This window comes from Labeo rohita, chromosome 5 (assembly GCF_022985175.1).
Source record: "Labeo rohita strain BAU-BD-2019 chromosome 5, IGBB_LRoh.1.0, whole genome shotgun sequence".
Classification (NCBI taxonomy): domain Eukaryota; kingdom Metazoa; phylum Chordata; class Actinopteri; order Cypriniformes; family Cyprinidae; genus Labeo; species Labeo rohita.
This window is the reverse complement of record NC_066873.1, coordinates 23,336,490-23,351,920: the sequence shown is the minus strand read 5'-3', so window position 1 is coordinate 23,351,920 and position 15,431 is coordinate 23,336,490. Positions and strand designations below refer to the sequence as shown.

At 37.9% G+C, this 15,431-nt stretch overlaps 1 protein-coding gene across 4 annotated transcripts in view; it reads left to right on the top strand.

Annotated features, from left to right (window-relative positions):
* ltbp3 (latent transforming growth factor beta binding protein 3) overlaps positions 1-15,431 on the top strand; it is a 48,454-nt gene continuing 33,023 nt past the window's right edge. For 2 of the 4 annotated variants that reach the window (XM_051109176.1, XM_051109174.1), the window contains exon 1: positions 1-1,110. In XM_051109176.1, coding sequence (XP_050965133.1) covers positions 870-1,110 — 241 coding nt within the window. In that variant the 5' untranslated portion in view covers positions 1-869. The remainder of the gene's footprint in view (positions 1,111-15,431) is intronic. The other 2 variants (XM_051109173.1, XM_051109172.1) reach the window with 1 other exon arrangement.

The window sequence follows — 15,431 nt, the reverse complement described above, 5'->3', positions numbered from 1 at the left end:
CCAAGCTGGAAAACCTACTAAGTGAACCAGCATAGGCCTTTTCAGCTGAGGTGTTTAAAAAAAGTATTTTCTTCGGCGTCTTGCTAGATTTGGAAATCGCGTGAGGTAAACTGCTCTCTTGCTCCGCTCAAGTAGTAAACACTAGAAATTAAATGCTGCGCATGCAAAAGTTACGGCACATGTCACGCATTTGCCATTTCTACCGTCGTTTTTGTTTTACTGACCGTGACTGCAGCGGAAAATCGCGCGCACCATCGTCATCGGGAGCTTGATGAGTTCGAAATAAGGGGAAAAGAAGGTGGCGAGGAAAAGCACCGACATCAAAACCACCGTGAGTCCCGCTCCTGTACTGCTCTGGCCCTGCGCCAGCTCGGCTGCCCGTGGATTGGCTCTCGCTTTGCCTCTCCTCCTCCTAAACTTTCCCAAACTGCGATACGCACACACGCCATCCACGCAGCGACTGAAAGCAGGGAGAACTATGCTTTAAGGAATGAGGAGTTTTTCACTTTATTCCACTGCCAGGTTGCCTTTCAAAACATGTGAGAATTTTAAAAAGCCTTTTGGAAATGTCGCAATCGGCCTCGATGCGGATAATCTCTATTTTTTATCCACCGAACCGGACGTAAAATTTCACGTTTCTCACTTGAAGCTGGACAGGAAGGCATCAGGAAAACTTTCTGCGCTAGGACTTTCATAGCCAGCGCTGCCTGGGAAAAGAGCGCGTACTTGCGTACATTTTCCAAACGGGGCTCCAGCAAAACGTCTTCTGCGGTCGTGCCCGGAGGGACTGCCTGATCCGCTCAGGCTTTTCGTGGATATACTGTGGGTGGTAGCGTGAATGCCCTGTGTTGGCATTGAGGGATGCCAGCATGCCCTCGCTGATTCTCTCCCATCTGCTCCTCATCTGGCTCGCGCTCCCGCGGCTGGCTCTGTGCGGCGAGCGCGCGTCCACTCGCGAGCGCTTCAAAGTGGTCATCGCGCCGCTCATCTGCAAACGGACGTGTCTGAAGGGCCAGTGTCAGGACACCTGCGAGCAGGGCAACAACACGACTCTCATCGGTGAAAACGGACAGTCGGCGGACACACTGACCGGGCCAGGCTTCAGAGTCGGTAAGCTCTATTGTTAAAGTTTTTGCCACACTTGGATAAAGAAGGACCTTAAAGCTATAGCTTACCCAAAAATAAACATTTCACCTTGAGTGGCTTGAATTACGTATTTACGTTGTTTCAAACATGTATAAACACAGAAGGAGATGATAAGCAGAATTCGTAGTGTCTCACTTTCCCTGCGTCTTTTTTTCCATACAACGAAAGTAAATGGTGACTGCGTCTGTCATTCTGCCTAACTTCTCTTTTTGTGTGTTCACGGATGAAAATAAGTCATGCGAGTTTGGAATGACATAAGTGTGAATAAATTATCTTTTTAGTTTTGAGTGAGCTATCCCTTACAAACTTTATGCTTAAAATATGGCACGTGAGTCCACGAGTGGAAATGCAATAATAACCCCCTCTCTCTTTCTCCGTCTATTTCTCTCTCTCGCTCTTGGTAATGGTTTCTGCATATTGTCTGGTTGGCAGGGTAGCTCTCGCTCTGAGCTGTATCAGATTGGATGTGGTAAGGCATGGTGCCATAAAGTCTACGCAGCAAGATCTGCAATGCTCACACACATATTCTCATCCTAAACACAGGCATACTGTACATTCACATTCTCTTTGTCCACATAAACACAGACTCGCATTCGACGCGCCACTAAAATAGTTTGTGTGTGTGTGTTAGCAAGAGAACCCCCCCACCCCGCCTCTGCACGGGCTGGTGTACCAGTTTGTTATTTCAAGTAAAGAATGCCAGGAGCTGATATGCTTAGAGAGTATATCTATAAGTGTGTGTGGGTATGTTAAGCTCAACATGTTTGTCTGGGTTCTTCATCAGTATTGTGATGAAAGTGATGGTTATTTTAGTTCTGCCTCTCAGCAGGTTCATTTGCTGTGTTGTCTTTCTTTCTCTTCCCTCTTGCTCTCTCTAATTTTGTCTGCTGGATGCCTGTGTGCTTTTGAATGTGTTGAGTCCAAAAATAAATAAATGCAGTAAAAATAAAGGAGGAAGCTGAGTCACTACTGAGTGAAAGCTACATTTATGGAAGTCCACACACATCATGCTCTAAGACTCTGACCGAGAGCATCTGTGGTTCGTGGCGTGTGTGAGTGTTATGTGGATGTGGGATAGGAGACTTACTTTTTGAATAACAAACATCATTTCTGACCCATATTATCTAACTTGTTAGAATTTGGTTCTAAAACCAGCACAGCTTTATAATTAGAATTTTTTTCCCTTAGATATTCATACTTTTTTCAGTGCAATTGTTTATTTGTTCTACAGATAAATTATATTGTTTCACTGGTCGTGAAAGAAAAACAGGTAACTTTTAGGAGAAGTTCACTTCCAGAACAAAAATTTACAGATAATTTACTCACTCTCTTGTCGTCCAAGATGTTTATGTCTTCCTTTCTTCAGTCGTAAAGAAATTATGTTTCTTTCTCTATGGACTTAAATGGTGCCTGCGAGTTTGAACTTCCAAAATGCAGTTTAAATGCAGCTTCAAAGGGTCTGAATGATCCCAGCCGAGGAAGAAGGATTTTATCTAGCAAAACGATTGGTTATTTTCTAAAAATATTGACAATTTCTATACTTTTTAACCTTAAATGCTCATCTTGACTAGCTCTGCGATGCGCATGCACACTCTGTGTGATCCGGGTCAATCTCATTTTCTCCTCCAACTTCAAAATCATCCTACATCGCTGCAGAAGTACCAACCTAGTGTTTACATAGTGAAAGTGCAAAAAAGGGGAAACACCCTTTACCAAAAAAAAAAAAGAAGGTAAATAAGCGATGTAGGACGATTTTGAAGTTGGAGAAGAAAAGGGAGTTTTTTGACCTATCCTAACTGTCTTGAACTAGAATACACAGAGTTCATGCAGAGGTTGTTTATTTTTTTTTATTTTTTAAAGAAAATGGCTGATCGTTTCACTAGATAAGTCCCTTATTCATTGGCTGGGATCATTTAGAGCCCTTTGAAGCTGCATTGAAACTGCATTTTGGAAGTTCAAACTCGGGGGCACCATAGAAATCCACTATATGGAGAAAAATCCTGAAATGTTTTCTTTAAGAAACATAATTTCCTTATGACTGAATGAAAGGAAGGCATAAACATCTTGGATGACAAGGGGGTGAGTAAATTATCCCGAAATATTTGAAGTGAACTTCTCCTTTAATGTTGATTGTTTGATCATTTTTAAAAACATTTTAGCTTAAGTAGACAGCTAAAAACAAAGCTGAAAATAAATTTGTGAACTTTGCATAATGGCGTAAATAACAACAATAATAGTAGTAAGAGTAATACTTATTAGTGAAATATTTATAATACATACGTTTTATTGTAGTTAAATTGAAAAATATTGGTTAATAGAAACTTGAACACAAATAATACTGTATGCTACTGTTTAAAAGTTTGGGGTTGGTAAGATTTATATTTATTTTTATTTTATTTTTCCAAGGCTGCATTTATTTGATAAAAAATTAATTGTAAACATATAGTAAAAATAGTTATATTGTGACAGTATTATTACAGTTCACTTAGCAGAAATTTTAGAAGAACATAATTTGAAATCAAAATCTTTTGTAACATAAATGTCTTCACTTTAATCAATTAATATGTGTCTTTACCGAATAAAAAAAAAAAAGTCTTACTGAGGCGAAACTTTTTAACGGTACTGTAAGTCAAAATTAATTCATATCTATTTATAATAGTACATAAAAGCATCTTTATTACAATGGAAGCTGTGATTTCATTTGACAAAGTTAAAGTGATTTGTACATCATAAGTGAATTATGAATCACATCTTCTAACCCTAAACCTAACTCTCTCAGACACTTTTGGATTAATTTTGGCTCAATTTTTAGATTACAAAAACCACTTTCTAACCCTAACGCTACACCAAAATGATTTGTAATGTCTATAATTCTCATACTATTATATTCTTTCACACAGGTTCTGTTGTTTGCATGATAATCTAAGAATTTGTCTGTCTACAAGAGTATTAGAACAGACAAGAAGCACCCACAAGCTCTTTCATAATGCTGCCCAACACACTAGTTGAAGTTTTTGTTGTTGTTGTTTTATTTGTTTAATTTCACCAGACTTTAATTTTTCTGTTCTCATAAGAGTCTGTTAGAGTCTGGATTAATACTCTCCTCACATGGTCTTTCAGTTACTAGCTCAGCCTTGTCTAGAGTCCAAGGTTCATGGTGTTCAGTGGAAATAAGCAGCTACACTCAAACTGTGTAATCATCATCATTACGATAAGCCTTTAGTTTAATGCCAGCAATGAGTTCGTCATGAAGTATTTTACCTTTGGTTTAAAGCCTGACTCAGTTGTCAGATGATACATATTACATTTTTCTCTGACATAGTCTTTGTGGTTTCAGTCATGGAATGCACAGACCGTCTGGAGGATCAGACACCTGAAGACAACTAACATGTCGACTCATCTTGTCTCATCACAGTCTCTACCTTTTCTATTTGTTAAAGGAATAGTCACCCACGAATGAGAATTTGCTGAAAACTGACTCACTTGTTGCTTCATCTGAGCAGATTACATACATCAGTTGCTCACCAGTGCATCCTTTGCAGTGAATGGGTGCTGTAAGAATGAGAGTCCAAATGGCTTATGCAAAAATCAAAATAACAATCAACCAACAGTCCACACAACTCCAGTCCATCAATTAATATAGTGTGAAGTGTAAAGCTGAGTGTTTTTAATTACCTAAAACCATCACTGATATGTTTTAAAATGTCACACCTCCTGGCTAAAATACTCTATCCACAATATTGCTTTCTTTAGTGAAACAAGCATCTCATGTAGGACAAATATGCACTGTTTACAAGAAAAAACAGTCCAAAATAGTTCTAAACATGAATTGGTGAATTTTGATATGAGAGGAAGCGTTATAATGGATTATGTACTAGTATGAGCACTGATTTGAAGTTAAAGGGGTCGTCGGATGCAAACTTCACTTTTACATGTTGTTTGAACATTAATGTGTGTTGGCAGTGTATGTACAAATCTACCCTATAATGATAAAAATCCATGCAGTGGTTTTTAATTAATCTGTAAATATAAAAATAATATCCCCTTTTTCAAATCGAGCCATTCGCAGATGCCTGTCGTTGTGGCGTCACACAGACAGAGGCCGCTCCCACGATAGTTGATTGATATGAGCGTCTTACCTCAGATCAGCTGTAACAGTCCGACCTCCATTGTTTTTCAGTGCCAGAGCAGGGATGTAAGTTAGAAAAGACGGCTAAACGCGCTAAATGCGGCTAAAGTAAGTAATCTCTCAGAGCAGCTGGTCACTCCACAGAGAGAAGAGAGGGGCGGGGCGTGCAGAGCTCATTTGCATTTAAAGGAACAATCCCTCAGAATGGGATGATTTTTGCAGAGCTCATTTTGACAAGGTAAAAAGGGTGTTGTTTTACACAACCTTTGAGAATTTTTAACCAAAGTATATTATAGACTATTCATTAAGACTCTAAAGAATCATATCAACTTGTGGAAAATGGGCATCCGATGACCCCTTTAAAGTGCCCTAATGATGGAGTTATTTTTTACAAACACGCAGCTTTTTACTTCATAAGACGTTCATTGATGGACTGGAAGTTGTGTGGTGAATTATTGTGATAGCTTTATTAGCTGTTTGAACTCTCATACTGACGGCACCCATTCACTGCAGAAGATCAACTGGTGAGCCAGCGATTTAATGCTAAATTTCTACAAACCTGTACCTAAGAAAAAAAAAACTCAAACTCTCGGATGGCTTGAGGATGAGTAACTTTTCAGCAACTTGTAATTTTTGAGTAAACTGTTTATTTAATATTCGATTATTTACTGACAGTTTCATTAAGTAGAGAGAAAGTTGTCTCTTTTTCTCTTTTTGTGTTCATCTGTTTGTCTGTCAATGCCAGGATTTGGGTTTTGTGGTTAGAGGTGTGTAAACCCCAAACCATCCTCCACTTCTGCAGAGTGCCACAGAGTGCCCAGAATGATGCCAGCATGCCACAGAAGCACTACCCAATGCCTATTTCGGTCCTCATTCGCACACACACACTGCCTCTCTTTCACATGCAGGCGTCACATATTTTCTTGTATTTTGGTGACTCTTGTTCTTTTCTTTATTTACCTCGGTTCTACGTACAGCGCAGCCTGTAATCCCTTTTTATTCGACTACTGTGGAGTGCAGTGCTCAGTGTAGGCTGTGATTAGAGTGCACACAATAGTAAGAGCCAGATTTATTACATAACTAGATACGTGAAGTCTTCGGGGCTAATCAGGCTTTATTCCTTCCCTGCTCTCATTTTGGTCCTATGCATGGAAAATCCATGCAGCAAGCCACAAAGGAGCAATTTGAGAGTGGAAAATGTGTCAGAAATCCAGTCAAACATTCCAGAAGCATGCCAGTCTTTGTGTGTTTGTGAGCGTATGAGTCAGTGGTCATCTACCATTTGTTGTAAGTGCAGTAGTTATTACTTTCTGTGTCATCAACCTCTGATTTCTCAGTCCTTTCCCTTTGTTTGTGAATCATATTTCCCATTCTAGCTTGTAGAGTTTCCCATGCATTTCTTACGCAGAAGATTGAGGAGCAGAGTGAGATGCAATTGGCGTAATTGGTTTTGCCAGTCTAAGACTTTGAAACCCCAATTAGAGGTTGTGTTGGAAAGTGATAAGAGAACACTGTGTATAAGCGAGTGTCTGTGTTTGAGGGAGAGGTGGCAGCTGTGGGCTTTTTTAAAGGGCAATATTGAAACTCAGGCCCTTAAACAAGCATTTTGGTTTACTCAGAGTAAACTCACTGCTTTTCACTGTGAGAATGAGGCCAGTTATTTAAAGCAGAGCAGAGGAATGTCCGTATATACATGTGTATTTGTTATTGGCTATATACCCTTTAGTTATTCAGAAGTGAAAACATCTGAAGGTTAATGGTAGACAAAGTTTTTGAGTGATGGGGCTAATTTAATTCTTTTACATGCTTCATTGACACTTTAAGCATTATAGACATCCCCTACATTGTCCCTTTGTGATGCTCAGTATTTAAAGGCGTAGTTCAATCAAAAATGAAATTTCTGTCATAATGTATTCACCCTCACATCATTCCAAACCTGTATGACTTTTTCTTCTTAAGCATACAGTGTTGCCAGATCAGTTGGACGATTTCCAGCCCAAAAGCTCACCAAGATCCACCCACTCCAATATAAATCACCCAAAACTTTGTCAAAATAATATGATAGAATCTCATTGCCATGTCAGTCAAGGTTGATAAGGACCATTTTAACTCCTTAAAACAAAATAAAGATGACAAAATAAAATAAAAATGATAAATGTCATTGGAAAACAGACCAAATCAGGGCAAATACATTAAAGAGAATTACCAAAAATGTTACGTAAATGTGAACACCAGTCTTTGCCAATGCCCCTTGAAAAAAACGGATGCATCATTTTCAGTGTCAACAGTCAGAATAAGCCAATTTAAATGGAAAAAGTGCCCAGTATATGTGATCGGAAGCACTGTAATTAGCAGGTATTTCACACTACTTTGTAAGAGTCATTGAGAGTGTTTGCGTTGTCTCCCTCCCCAGGTGTAAGTCACGTTGTGAGAGTCGAGTCACCCTTCTTTTTTTTTACCGTTTAACATATATTTAGGCCACTCTGTCATTATGATCATTTGACAATACAGCTGTACATTTAAAATCGGATCCCTTGTTGCGCTAAAAAGGTCACTCATGAAGCATTCCAACTGTCCGCTGATCCGTCGTCAGTGGCTAAAAGTGCGGCAGGCAATGTCACCATTGTGTTTAGTAATATCGTGGTGACTGTTTTTACGGTAGTATACCATAAAATTAAAAAAGAACGCGTAATTTACAGTGAATAACCGTAAATTGACATTCATTACATTTTGCATTCGTTTTAACATCTAATGTTGTTAAATTAATGTTTATTGCATTATTTATTAGTTATTTATTCTTTTTTTTTTTTTTTTTAAAAGGGACAGTGCACATTAATTAACATAAGTACACAAATCTACTATGTAAATATGCCAGATTTAGCCATTCATGCTAAATTTCATCTGCATTCCCTTTTATGTGCTTCAGTTTCATGTGTGTTACCATGACGGTGTTTAGAGTTTGTGTGAATGACACTGTGCACCTTCTATATATGTTAGTTTTTAAAAGCTGCTTGTGATTGGCTTTGGTTCATCATGTGACTTTCTCATTACCACCTGCTTTTGCTGATTATCAGTGTATTACAGAGGTACAAAACAGATTTCAGTACTTCGATTGGTTGGTATATTAACATTATATCAATTATTGAAATTACAATATTTAAATATAAGTTTAAGTTAAATCTGTAAAACCTAAAATGTTGCTACCGTATTTTTTTACTGTAAAATTCTGGCAACCACCGCTGCCAGTTTTTTACTGTAATTTTTAGGATTTTTTTTTTTTATTGATTAATCGATTACTTTTCAATTCCAAACCAAAATTCAGAACCTCTAACCAACGTAATTTTCCCAGTTTTGTCGGTTAATACTTTCTGTCGGTTAATACTTTCCCATTAAAAACATACTACCGCGTGCGAATCTTTAAAAAAAAATGTTCATCATAATCAAGGTAAAATATTAAATTAATTAAGATTATTATTTTAGGTCATATCGTCCAGCCCTAACTGAGCATATAGAGTAACATATTTTGAAGAATGTTGTTTTTGTCCTTGCAATGAAAGTCAGTACGGTCCAGAGTTGTTTTGGATACTTATATTATATGACAAAAACAGTTCTTCAAAATGTCTTAATAATGACAGAATGTTTCGTTTTGGGGTGAAATATATCCCTTTTCCACAAATGAAAATGTGTCTGTGAGGGATAGACGAGTCTTTACAATGGTATGTACTGTATAAAGGTACTAGATCACGTAATTTTCAAAACTGTTTTTATGAAATTTTAGTCTACGAAAGTTTCTTTGAAGAGATGTTTTGTCAGCAACAGTACAATCCATTGAACACACTGTGCTTCTATCCCTCACAGCCTCGCTTTCATTCCTGTCAAAAATGAAATGTGGTGCTACCCTGACTAAGGAAAGGCCAAGATGTTAAAATATTACCAGTTAATAACAGCACAGACTAATTTCACAGACTAATCATAGATCAGCAGGAGGCAGTGATGTCAACCGTTATGTTTGGACCCCTGTTTTTACTTAATCTGCCATTGCAGGGACCCCCTCTATTCGGGAGCTCGGGACATCATTTGTGGTTTTCTCTTTCACTGGTGCCCATGCAAACAGAGACACCAAAACATCAATATTTTCTCAGTCAGACTAAACCTTACAACTTCAGTTAAACACGGACAGATAAAGCACCACATCAAGACTCTTTTGATCATTCTGGCTTCACAGTAGCACGCTCCAGGAAAAGGTACAAAATAGCTTCCAAATACATTTATTATTTCAACAGCTTTCAAAAAAATACATTTCCAACAAGTCATTTGGTCATAGTCTTAGTGTATAGTATAAAAGTTGGCCTGTTTTCCCTCCGCACATGAAATTTTCCGTAATATTCCATTATAAATGTCCCCTTTCCTCTTCCTTGCTCTCCATAAATACACAAATACCTGTCAAGCGCTGATGATGACATCACAGTCTCCCGCCGACATTCCATCCATCCACGCTGCCTGAGTTCTCACATCTGTTTGGCTTTCAGAATCTGGAACCTCTGCCGTTGCCAAGGTTACGACACGTTCTGACCCCCATGCCACTATGTATAAGAAGCTTGCAAGACGCTGTGTCATAGCAGGAAAATGTAAACACTGAGATGAAAGAGAGGGATTGCCCTGCACTGGTTTAATGTTTTATTTGATGTGTTTTTGTTTTTTTTGGTTTTTTTTGCAAGATCTGTGGATGAAAGGTATTTTGAAAAATATTTGTAGCTCAGGTCAGACTCTTGACAAAAGTGGAGGTGCTTTGAAGTAAGTTTGCTGTTTTGAAGAGATGATTTGTGCTTTTTTAAAGTCAAACACCTTTTAAAGCTACACTTTATGTCCAGTGGAAAATATCTGAAAAAAGGAATGCCTCTTTATTCACAAGAAAAGGCATCCATAGATGCTAGAATGTTAATATTTGTGTTTGTGTGGTATTTGTACATATGTGGGTGTGTTTATGTATGTTGATATACAGTACAGGACATGCACATTCCCTTTCAGTAAACACTCACTCTTTTCTAGATTTTTTTTTCTAGACTCAAGGTGAGCATTTTATAAAGTCTCTCTGATGTTTTTATGACTGTCAGTTTTAACACACAGCTGATAGTGATTATATATAGTTAGTGTATTTTTGGGAAACTTGGGTTCACTATTATAATGGGTGTGCTTGTTGTTTTTGTTATTTTGCTGCCCACAGAAATAAACAGTCCCAGGCTTTTGTCAAGAAACTGAATTAGGTTGAATTCTTTTGCTCCACCTTCTGTATTGACACTAATGGCCACTTTTAGATTTTCCGTATGCTTGTGTTTAGAACATTAAATTATAGTTGCTAACATACAATTTAATGGGAGGGTTTGTTGGTGTTTTTGCTAGTAACTTTGTTAGCAGATAAGTTAGATGGTATTGATGTGTTAGCGGGTGTGTTAAGTGCTATGTTTGTAGGTGTTCATTGAAGAAATGTGTGACAGTGGGAAGTGTAATGAATTCCAATAGTTTTCATTCTGTTCAGAGTAGAACTCTAATTCTTACAAGCCTGCAGCTCTTATACACACTACCATTTCACAGGAAAACACATTCATAATGTTACATTTTTAAATGTGTATTTCTATTTCAAATAAATGCAGACTTGGTGAGCACAAGAGACTTCTTTAAAAAACATTTGTAATGTACTGTACATTGTATTATAATATGTATTATAAGTCTCAGGTGTCCCCAGCATGTATCTGTGAAGTTTCAGCTCAAAATTCCCCACAGACCATTTATTATATAATGTTGTTAATGCCTATTTTGAGTGGATACAGAAACAAGCTATTTTCATGCATGTCTCATTAAATGCAAATGAGCTGCTGCACCCCGCTTCCTTTTTTCAGAATAGACCTTTATCACAGTCCGCGTGTCGTCACATCCGTGTCGACAGAATAGTAACATAAAGGAATTTCCACCTGTATTAAATGTCAGTGAACAACCAATTTTGTTGTACTTCGCAATAAACGGAAATATGCAGAACCTTACTATGTATGTTATCCTTCGTTTTAATGTGTAACTTTATCTGATCAACACGATTGTCAGCGCTGCCACTGTTGCCCGTCGTGAGATTAAATAAATAGCAGCACACTGCTCAGATTACTCCCAGAGGAATAATCGGAGTGATTCACATTTATTTTTAATATTATTTTGTTTATTCTTGCAGTATGTTATGATTTACCTCCCGTTTTTGTATAAAGTATAATGCTATATAGCAACTGCACGCGTCAGCAACTGCACACAATCACAGATTGCACACTTCCCACCCAGAAACACCCCATCCCGCTCACGGTGATTTGTGCCCCCTGTAGAAATTTAAATGCCACCCGATGGAGGTGTCCTGGCATCGCCTATGCGACGCAGCCAATCTTGTCAATGCTTGTGTTTATACCAGCCACCTCATGGCAATTTTCTGAAGTGCCCCAGAAGCTGCTCTCTGCACTGCATCGCTCAAGTTAGGCGCCTAGTCTATTTTTGAAGGATAATAATAATAATAATCGTCTTGCTATCATCAAAGGCATCAGCAACAGGCGATATCTCTGACTATCGTCAATACGTGATACTATCGCCAGGCTTGTAACCGAAAGGTTGTGGGTTCGAGTCCCAGGTCCAGCATGGATTGAAGGTGGAGGGAGTGAATAACCAGCACTCTCTCCACCCTCAATACCACGACTGAGGTGAGTCCCTTGAGCAAGGCACTAAATCCCCAACTGCTCCCTGGACACCGCAGCGATAGCAAAATGGCTGCCCACTGCTCCGGGTGTGTTTTCACGGTGTGTGTGTTCACTACTGTGTGTGTGCACTTGGATGGGTTAAATGCAGAGCACAAATTCCGAGTATGGGTCACCATACTTGGCCACACGTCACATCCTTTCCTTCCTTTCCTATCGGCACAACCCTAATGTGAGTTCTCTTTCATGTCTTATTGCGCTTAAGCTGTCAAATTTATGTTTATGTTAAAAATACACATAGGATTTACAAAAACAGTTGGTTAAGTCTGTGAAGATAAATAGCTGGGAAAGAACTTGTATGTTTATATTAGATCTGTGTGGCAGCAACGTACTATACAGTAAATAAATCAATAAATCCACTGCTCTCTTGTCTCCTCAGAGTCTGGGACTCTAGTGTTTGTCCTTTTCCGTGCAGCCAAAGACAGAACAGTTAGCATGCTTTGCTTAAACTTTTGCCATGGGGTTAAAACTGCTACCCCGTTGCCGCTTGCGAAAACAAAATTACAGTGCTGTGGGTGGAAACATGCAGATTAAGGGGCGGTAACATTATAGTAAGACCCCCTTCCTACGTCACGGGGAGAGTGAAATCTGAGCGGCTAGTTTTTCAAATGCTTGCAGAAAAAAGGCTTACAAGAACAGTTATTTGGTTGTCAATTTGTTTTCTGGGTTGGTAGATGGACGCGATTATAGCAGTTAAACGTGGAAAAAGTCACATTTTCATGATATGTCACCTTTAAAAAAATTTTACAGACCCCACATTTTTGAATGGTGTGTGTATGTGTGTTTTTATTGTTTTGTTTTTTTTTGTTTTTTTTAACAGTGCGTGTTATAGGTAGTGTTTTTTGGATCTGCCTCATGACCATAATCAGTTTTTTTGGCACACTAACCACTAACCACATGTCTGAGAATTTCTGCTTAAATGAGCTTTGACTTTATAACGGTTATAATATATATTTTTAGCACGGCCTTATAATGACCTGAAAAGTGTTGGCTCTTCATTATTAACTGGATGATGTAACATTCATTCAGTGGTGCTTATTGATTCGCTGAAAGGCAGGTCAGTGCTGGTTGCCCATCCTTTTTAGGATTACCGCTTAATGCTTATGTGTTTATTCACAACGTTACCAGAGTAACCTGTTGGCAAATGTGTCTGCTTGGTTTTCAAGTTATTGGTTTGCGAGGTCACCTGCAGTTTTTTTCTTTTATATTTTTTAAATGCTTATTTTATGAGCAAATTGGCCAATCTGAAACTCTGGGTTGGTCTTTTGTTCCACATCTGAACAACCCCTTCCTTTTGTCATATTTAAATGGGTCGGTCATTAAGCACTCTCAAAAGTAGGTGTTGAAGTTTATCTGAACTGAATAACCCTGCGGGTGAAGCATTCATGACTAATGTTGACTGGTGCTAAAGTGATTCATCTGTGTGAGGAGGTGGCTGGGGATAAAAGCAGTGGTGCTTTACTAATGAAAGAGCTACTCTCTTTCTCTCTCTGACTCTCTCTTTCTCCGTATGTGTATATGTAGGCCTACATACAGAGAGGAAAAAGAAAGAGAGACTTGATGTCTAATATATGTATAATAATTATTAATAAAACACAAGTGGATTGTGGTTATATCATGTGTGTTTCTGCCAGGGAGAGCCAGTCTTCTGTGTGTATGTGTCTGAGCTTGCTGGCCTTTGCACCAGTCTATCTGAGGAATGTGAACATTTCTTTGCTAAAACAGCACTATACCAATGGTACTGTACCACTGCACTCATAGTTTTCTCTCTTCCTCTCTCCCTCTCTCTCTCTCACACACACACACACTTAATGGTCTAGTTCCTGCTCAGCCACTGGTGCATTATAGGAAAACAGCTTACACTTCTTTGTGTGAATATTTTAAACAGTCTCATTTTTTCCTTTTCCACTATCTGTCATTTACTCATTCCTCGATTAATTTTTTTCTCTCCTTCCTTCTAAACCTCTGAAACAATTATACCTGGTTGTTTCCTTTGTTTTGAAGAAATAGTTTATGGCCAGCGGTTTGCTGTGTAACTGTTTAAAAGCCTTGTGTGTTCAAAAAAAAGCAAGTATGTAAGTATGTGTGTGTGTGTGTGTGTGGTGTTTTAGAGAGAATTCAAAACACATCAGTTTTTTCATACCTCTGCTTGCAAAAAGGTACATTTTTGGGTTTTGGACTTCTGTTGAGCACACTGACCAACTGAGATAGAGAGCTGACTGACAGCAATATTGTGTTAACAGTTTTTTTAATGGATAGTGCTGAAGTTTGTCCACATCCGCTACCATTCAAAAGTTTGGGGTCAGTAAGTTTAAGAAAAAATATGTGTTTTTTTTTTATTTTTTTAGCAAAGATACATTAAATTGATCAAAAGTGTTCAAAAATCTATTATCTATATTTCAAATAATGCTGAAAAATGTTATTAAAAACCAAATAAGCATATCAGATTAATTTCTAAAGGATCATTTAGCACTGAATACTGGAGTAATGGCCGTTGAAAATTCAGCTTTGCCATCACAGGAATGAATTATATTTTAAAATTTATTAAAATAGATAACAGTACTTTTAAATTGTAATAATATTTAACAATAATACATTTTTACTGTATTTCTGTTCAAATAATAAACAAATTCAAGAATACAATTATGTATGCGTGTGGTGCTGCTGATGCAAGAGCTGGCATTCTGACGTAGAACCCAGATGCAGTGCGGCTTGTTTACATGCAGAGAAGACGCACACTGTACATAAAACAGTCTTTGTAAAAGTCTGAAGATTTTGACCGAGAGGATGATGAACTAAGAGCGATGGATGTTCTACGTCAGAACGATGGCTCCTGCGTCAGCAGCACCACGCGCATGTGTCATGTTATTCTTGTAAACTCTCGTCGAAGACTGACACAGAAAAGAGGAAATTGTAGAATAAAGTTATTTTTGTTTTCTTTGTGCTAGGGCTGTCACTAACGATTATTTTGGTAATCGAGTAATCGGTCGATTATTCTGACAATTTATTGAGTAATCGGATAATTATAATGCTTTTTTTGAAAAATATACCTAAGCTAACAATAGCCTTTAGAATTACTTAAAATACATATATAATAGCAATCAGTCAATAATAATTAGTTCAAATAGTGTCAAAACAAGTAATCATGTGGTTTTATTGAACAAAACTGTTAAAATACATAATGTATTATAAACAATAGAACTAATGTACATTATGCATTATAACAAATGCCTGCAGAGGGCACCAATGGCCTAATGATTGTTTTTACACTTCACAGCGCAATCTAGTCCTTGTTTAATATTAACTAAACAACATTTAATTCAAATGTCCACTTAATCTTTAGTATTTGGCCATTTCTTTATGACAAAAATGCT